Raw genomic sequence first — 8,067 nt, forward strand, 5'->3', positions numbered from 1 at the left:
CCATTATTCACCTCCTTTGGTTGAAGATTTTTTCAGATACCCAAATCTTTTAAGTCATATCGAGCATTCAAATGGTCCTTTGCCTTGCCTGGGACATCCAAGAGAGTTTCAATTACACTGTCAAGTATGTTCTTCTCTATGTGCATGACATCCAAGTTGTGACACAGTGGGTTCTTGTGCCAGTAAGGCAATTCAAAGAAAATTGATCTTTTTTTTTCCAATTTCATGGGAAACTATTTGATGTACTTTGCTTCTTCCCAAAGACATTTTCAACATTTTGTAGCATCTCAAAAATTTCAGTTCCTTCTATAACAGGTGGAGGGGATCTTAATTCCTGCTTCCCATTAAAAGACCTTGTATTGGTTCTCCATGGATGATCCATGGATAAAAAGACACAATGGTCTATATAAACTATCTTCCGACTATGTTTTAGTTGTAAGCTACAGGTATTTTTGTCGCAACAAGGGCAAGCCAATTTTTCCTTTGTACTCCACCCAGACAACATAGCATAAGCAGAAAAATCGTTGATTGTCCACAAAAGAGCTGCCCGCATTTGAAAGGTCTCATTCTTTGATGCATCATAAGTTTCGACCCCTATTTTCCACAACAACTTCAAGTCTTCTATCAATGGTTGTAGATACACATCAATGTCTTTACCAGGTGATTGTGGCCCAAGAATAAGCAAAGAAAGCATACAATATTCGGGTTTCATACACATCCACAGAGGCAAGTTGTATACCATCAACATCACGGGCCACGTGCTCCATGAAATGTTCATGCTACGGAATGGGTTGAACCCATCACTTGACAAGCCTAGTCTAATATTGCGTGATTCTTTTTCAAATTCTTTATCCATTTCATCAAGGTTCTTCCAAGCCAAGCCCTCAGCAGGATGCTTTAACGTCCCATCTTTTACGCACTCCTCATCATGCCACCTCAGACTAGCTGCCGTCTTTGAGCATATAAATAATCTCTGAAGTCTTGGAATTATAGTAGAGTATCTCAGAGTCTTTGCAGGAATAGGACGACCTTTCTTGTCAGGTTGGTTCTCACTATTATCACTAGAATTTTTAGTATATCGAGAAGTTCTACACACACGACATTGTTTTTCATCCTTTAGTTCTTTTCTATATAGGAGGCAATCATTAGGACAAGCATCAATTTTTTTATAATCCAGACCTAAATCTCTTATCATGGCCTTCGTCTTATGGAAAGATGAAGGTATGTTAATGTCAGGCATTGCCTCTTTCAATAGCTCAAGAAGTGAAGTAAAGGAGGCATTCCTCCAACCGTGCAAACACTTTAACAAGTACAGACGGATGGTAAAAGATAATGTAAAAAATTTATTGCGACCCGGGTATAACTCTTGACTTGCCCCATCTATTAAATTGTAAAACTTTTTAGCCTCTTCATTTTGACCTACAATAACACCCTCAGCATGAGGTATATCTCCAAATGCATCATTAAGCAGTCCTTCGATGTCATCGCGTGCACCTTCTTCATCATCCGTGTCATCGTCAACCGCCATCGGGATTGTCCATTTCCCATGATTAATCCATGTTCTATATCCCTTAACAAATCCGTCGGCTACTAAATGGTGAAATACCACATCTCTTCTATACCAATTAATGTTACAACACCTCTTACAAGGACATTGAATTTGTCATCCGTCCGGTTCTCCCTCGGAGTATGCAAAGTCTAAAAAACTAATAACACCATTGATATACTCTTCGCTATACCTCGGTAGATCCATCCAATCCTTTGGCATATCACAAAATCTAATCGATAATTATTAAATTTTTTAGGAGGAAAATTTATAAGGGATCACAAAGTGAAGATAACAAAAATAGAGGAGGAAAGGTGTTATTCGCTATAAAGGGAATGGGCAATGAAAAGGACTAACAAAACCTTGTAATTAGGTTGGGAACTAGTTCCTAGTCTTAGAAGTAATTCTCTAGAAACCCATTGAGATAAAACAAATAAAGAGAACCATAGAATTTATAGTACAAATATAATAAGTTAAATTGCAACTTCAAAACTAACAAAACAAAATAATTAAAGTATGCATTGTACCTTGCCATGACACGGTCAACGTTTTGACAAAATCTGCTTGGAAGACCTTAACCAAAAACTTCCGCCTTCAATTTTGCTCAATGCAAACAAAAAACAAAGTCAACTACCATTTCTTTCTTGATATCTGTTAAATTAAGTTGAGCAGGGTACCTTGTCTTATTACCTTACTCCATGATAAAGTAACTAAATTTCTCTTTTACTGCCTTACTCCATGTTCATATTAAAAAAAATAGCCACACCTTATGTCTTATTGCCTACAGATCCCTAGATGTAATAGATAAACATATTTTCAGAAACAAAAATGCAGAACTTCGACTCATTGCATGTAGATAAAAAATAAAAATAAAAAATAAAACATTTTATTTAGAGAATTCAAGCAAATATTAAATTGTGTTCCATTACATGTGCGGTGTATACATGTAAGAAATTCTAATATTTAAGTCTGTAATAGTTTGAAATGTATAAAAATTAAAGACAGATGGATATTTAGATATGTGCAAATCCTTTTATCTATAGCATTTAAAAGAAAGTTTTTTTAGAAATTCAAATAAATTTGTGCAAAATATACTCATAACTCATTGCAATTTACCGTTCGCACCTTCTAACTATATCTATATATTCGCAGATATTTGAATATAAAATGGGTGTGAACTACTTATTACTAGCACAGTAGCACTTGTCTTGAACATACAGTGATAGACTTTGGTTTAATTTGTTTAGAGAAATTTTGAAAATAAAAAAATAAAAGATGGTTCATGAGCAGGAGCACTTTTAAGTGCATTTGTTCGTCTATATCTTTCTTTATTATTGAAGTCAGATACACCATACATATATTTGCATTTCGGCTATAGGTTGGGAATCCCTGTGAAAGAGATGGATCATGGCACCAGGTAGAACCCCAAACCCAAAGGATAAATTTAATAACTATTTTTCTTCCAGAAAAGAAAGCGGTCAGTACGTATAACATGTACAGTATCAGATGCAGTTCTATTCTACAAAGTTGCATTCATAATCTCATATGAAAAGATAATAATTTATTCAAATATAATAAACTATTTAACTATTCTTACTTACAAGAAGTGGTTAGTGGAGTATAATAAACAGATAAAGCATCTTTACCCAATGATATCTATGTAAAAAGGCAAAAGGCGAGTCGTGGTCCTCGTGGTGTAAGTTAAGGGTGTTCAACGGCCAGGTGAAGATGGAACCGGCGATGGAGTTCGTGGCTCAGAGGCTGCAAAACAGAGGAGTGGCGGCAAAGACAGCAGACACTGGTGGTGCTGGGTGAGCAATGAGAAGCAGTTAGAAGATGATGGCAAAAGAAAAATCACAGTATAGAAATCATAATAACAACCTAAATAGAAAATCATAGTAAAAACAAAAAAAATGGAAAAAGAAAAATAACAACATGAATCAACTAATAGAATCAACCAACAGAATAGAATCACAGTAATAACAAGTCAACTACAATAATTAAAACAGAAAACTCAAGTAATAACAGCATAAAATAAAGATGTAAGATTCTGCTTGAAAGGGTACCAAAAATTTTTAATCAATCCAACTTGAAAGACACAAGATTCTACAAAACCACTATTTTTCAATGTGTATATCTATAAACCAATTTGTAGAAACTGGTTTCACATTCTAATGCGAAAGAAACCAAATTTACTCATAGAAATTAATTTTCATGAATTGAAATTTTTAAACTTTTAAATTCACTTAGTCATTCATTTCTTCTTCCTTTTACTCCTAATATGTCCACCTCCTCTTTTTTTTAATATTAACAAGTTTCCTGTACATTGGAAGGAAAGAAAAAATCCCAAACAATATCATTCTATTTAAAACCCTTTAGCGTGTAAAAGTGATCACATCTATTACAATTAAAGAAAATCAATTATATTAATATATGAAGTTAGAAAAAATAAACAAAAAGCATACAGATACAGGACTATTGTTCAATAAACAATAGAGATGTATCGATGTACAATTTGAGCATCTGAGGCCTCTGCTCTGCTGCATCTAATTAAAGGTGGCATCATTGAATCACTAAATTAATTAATTGTTCAATATTGAAAGCAGGTGCAAGAAAAGGGTGATGATATCTTGATAGATGGCGATTACACCCCCAAATTTTAACTCAGATTACTAATGTACATCTAATGCAGACTAGATACATTTCAATAAATAAGAGCATTTGGTTAATTAGATACTTGCTGTACCATCCATTGGTTCAAATTAGATGCTGCAGATACATAAGATTAAAAAATGAAGTAAATTAACCAAATGTTACATTATTTGGTTCTACTTTGGAAGAGACAAACCATAATAATCAAATTATAGTTCAAGCATCAGTTTTAGCCACATTTGAACACATTCTAGATAACAAAATTTAGTTTCACAGAATTATAACCTAAACTCAAAGTAACTCGGTCATGTGGCGCTTATCAGTTTATTCAATTATAATCAGCTGTATTTACAACCCTCTGAAGATTTTATTTTTCTCCCATTTAAAATCATTTGCAGTGTTCTGGTCTATGATTTTTAAGCAACATATCTATTACTGGTGAGGGCCACAAAAAATCAGTAATTTCTAGTAACATGATAATCTACTAAAAACTTATTTGATTTCAATCACGAATACCATGTCATCAATTCAAAAACCCTTTACAACAAAGCATATTCAAGCAGTTACTAACAATGCTCAAAGCTCAAATTTCCAAACCCAGAACCAATTTCCCGAACTAACAATGAGCTAGGATCAAGCAAAAATGAAAATTAACATAGCAACAGCACCAAAACTCATTTCAATTAATCCATAAAGATTGGAACTTTTAACAGTAAGACAATAATTTTGCATGCAAAATTAGGTATTGGATGGAATCAAAACTATTCAAGTGTTTAGAAAATTTTCGTGATCAAATGGTAAAAAACAATGTCTTGGCTTCAGATGCCGTGAACAAAACACCAAATAAATTACTCGAATCTAATTAACTAAATACAGTTCAATACAAATGTCACCTGAAAAATAAATAAACATCTTAAAATGTCACCCAAACCAAATACAATTTCAGCTCAAAAATGGCGTATCTGGCTCATGCATCAACTTGGTTACTCTCAAATTTCAAAATTCTAATTGAAATACAAAAAATAAACAAGACCATAGTTGTTGTGTTTGTGATTACAGAGCAGAAACCGGTTTCTAAAATCGGCACCCTAAACCCCTCAAATTTCAGAATCAAATGAAAATTAATATATACCTAATCGACGACGTGAACACAGAGAGGACGACGAGAAGCACAGAGATCGACGACGGTATGGGCAGCGTGCGACGATTAGTGCAGGAGGGCGAAGAGGAGTGACGGTCAGTGGTTAGTGGTGAGTGGTGTGTGGCGGTGAGTGGTGAGTGGGAGTGAGTGGTGACTGGGGTGCGATCTTCGCGATGGTGAGGGTTTTGATTCGCGCGATGCAGGAGGGTTTTCTGAAAGGGTTTTCTTCGTGCGGTGAGTGGTGACTCTTGGAGGGTTTTCTTCTCTGAAAGGTGAAAGGGTGATGACGAGCTGAGTGTGAGTTGAGTGTGAGCTGAGGGTTTTCTTCTCTGAGTGTGAGCTGAGTGTGAGCTGAGGGTTTTCTTCTCTGAACCCTTCGCTGAGGAAAGCAAGCGTAAGAAAGAAGAAAATAACCCTTGGTCAATCAAGACCACTGCAAACAGAAGAAGCAGCAAAAACACCGATCACTCTTGGTTTTCTTCTCTGAAAGGTGAAAGGTGAAAGGGTTTTCTTCTCTTGGAGGGAAAATTTTCACTAAGTGTGAACTGAGTGTGCGTCCTTACGCCGGGAAAAAGTTAAGAGGGAAAAAATTCACTTAGTGTCAAATTTTTTGCTCTAGATACATTAGGCATCACTTTTAAAACGCACCCAAAACTTAAGAAATAGGCTACCCTCTAAAAGCGTCCTCTTTGATACGAAAAGTGAACCTATAGATATCAACCTACGGATACACTTTATAAGTGATTTCTAAAATACCTAAAGCTACACTTTTTAAATGATGCCACAATTGTGTATCCTTTTCTCTTATAAAAAGGCAACATGGAGAAAAACGTAGCCTATTCATAGAATAGGCTACGCTTTTCAAATGCAGCTTAAATAACTAGAAATTAAAGCAATGAATAATTTCAGAGAAAGACGCCTAAATCGTCTTTTTTTAAAGATGTTTCCATGTTGTGTTTTAATTGGTTTCTGTATAATTTATTCGGTGTTCCTCATCACATATTATTAAATTTTAAGATAATTAAAGTCACTATTTCATTAAATTTTTAATTTAAAGAAAAATCCTAGTTAATTTTGGTATAGAAATTTCGAATTTGAAAACATTGATAAAAATTATGTTGAATTTTAATTTATTTGATTCTCATTTAAATTATCACTACATAAGTTAAAGTTCTATTTTGAAGTTATATTCGAGCTTTAATATGATTTTTAAAGTTTCAATTTACTTAGTTTGATTTTTTAACTTAGGTATCCGTGACTCATATTAGGGTTTTAAGTGTTTAGTTGAAAAAAAAATAAGGTAAAAAAAATTACAATTGTCACATCAAACAGTCGCTAGAATGTATAATGTAACAGTCGTTAGTCCATCTCAGCATGTCGTTAACAATTTTGTGAGACAATGACAAAATAAAATTAGGAACCAATGTGAGTCATAACTATTAAGTTGGGAGACTAAATTGAGTAAATCAATTTTTTTTAAATTAGATTGAAACATAGTTGTTAGAACTGAACCAGTGATCCAACTGGTCAAGCTACTGGTTCACTGGTTTATTGGTTCAACCGATAAATCACTGGTTGAACCGATAAAACCGGTCTCATGTAAATATAAAATAGTTAAAAACTTAAAATTAAAATTTGAAATACATATATTCACTAACATTTTATGAAGAATCATGTCTCAACTTCTAAAAATAACTAATATAAAAAAATCATAAAATTTTAATACTACAATAGTATCTTATTTTGACACAATAAAAAAATAATTAATTCACAAAGCTTATCATCTAACTATAATATCAGTAGATTTTAACACTAACATCAAAACAAATAACCTTAATCACAATACTAGCAATAAAATAGATCAAGTAAATTAATAAATTTTTAGTGAAATTTATATTTATATTAATAATGGTATATAATTAAAATATAATTAATTTTAAAAATAGAAAAAACAAAAATTAAATTAAATTAGATATTTATGTATACTATATAATTAGTATTTGTCAAATATAATATTTAGAAGTGCAATGGCTAAGTGGCAAGTAGAGGTTGCTTTTACTCCAAAGTTCTTGGTTTGAGACCTTGTGGATCCATTTTAAAAAATTTTTTAAGCAGACCAGTTCGGTTAGACCGGTTTGTATCGGTTCTTACCGGTTCAGACCGGTTTTATTCCTTAAATGGTCCAAGGAGTAAACCGAATTGAACTAGGATTTGGTTCTAGTCCGGTCCACTAGTTTTTTGGTCAAACCAGTCGATCTAGTTCGGTTTTTATAACTATGGATTCAAATACGAACATAATTTCAGAGACCAATAAGTATTATCTCTTTGTTGACAATTAAGTTGTTTTAATGGTAATTAAGATCTAATAATGGTTTATAATAAAAGAAGCATTCTTTTGCAACAATGAACCTATAGTAGTAGTTAGGGGTGTTCATAGATTAGATCATATCTATATAAATCCACAGTATTTATCCGTATCTGATCTGTAAGATGATCGAATTGGATCGAATCGGATCTACACTCTAATCAGATAGAAGTAAATATGTTTACAAAAGTAAACAAAAAAAATTATTGACTTTTTTTATAAAAATAAAATTTTTTAATATTTTTTATTTTATGGATATATTTGATATCTGATCCAAACATAAAAAGTGCGAATATCGAATTTGATCTAATGAGTTTAGTGCGGATTGGATCGAAATTTCAGCCATATCCCATCTGTAAACAC

General features: G+C 33.0%; 1 protein-coding gene across 1 annotated transcript; it reads right to left on the reverse strand.

Moving 5' to 3' along the window:
* On the reverse strand, positions 224–1,528 carry LOC110271532. Its single transcript, XM_021122497.1, has one exon. It carries the CDS (start codon positions 1,526–1,528, stop codon positions 224–226), a length of 1,305 nt encoding a protein of 434 aa, XP_020978156.1.

The sequence above is a fragment of the Arachis ipaensis genome, chromosome B04 (genome assembly GCF_000816755.2).
Source record: "Arachis ipaensis cultivar K30076 chromosome B04, Araip1.1, whole genome shotgun sequence".
In the NCBI taxonomy this organism is placed as follows: Eukaryota; Viridiplantae; Streptophyta; class Magnoliopsida; order Fabales; family Fabaceae; genus Arachis; species Arachis ipaensis.

Excerpts from the sequence above, each read along its gene's own strand:
- LOC110271532 (XM_021122497.1), bottom strand. The coding sequence starts at position 1,528 with ATGGCGGTTGACGATGACACGGATGATGAAGAAGGTGCACGCGATGAC.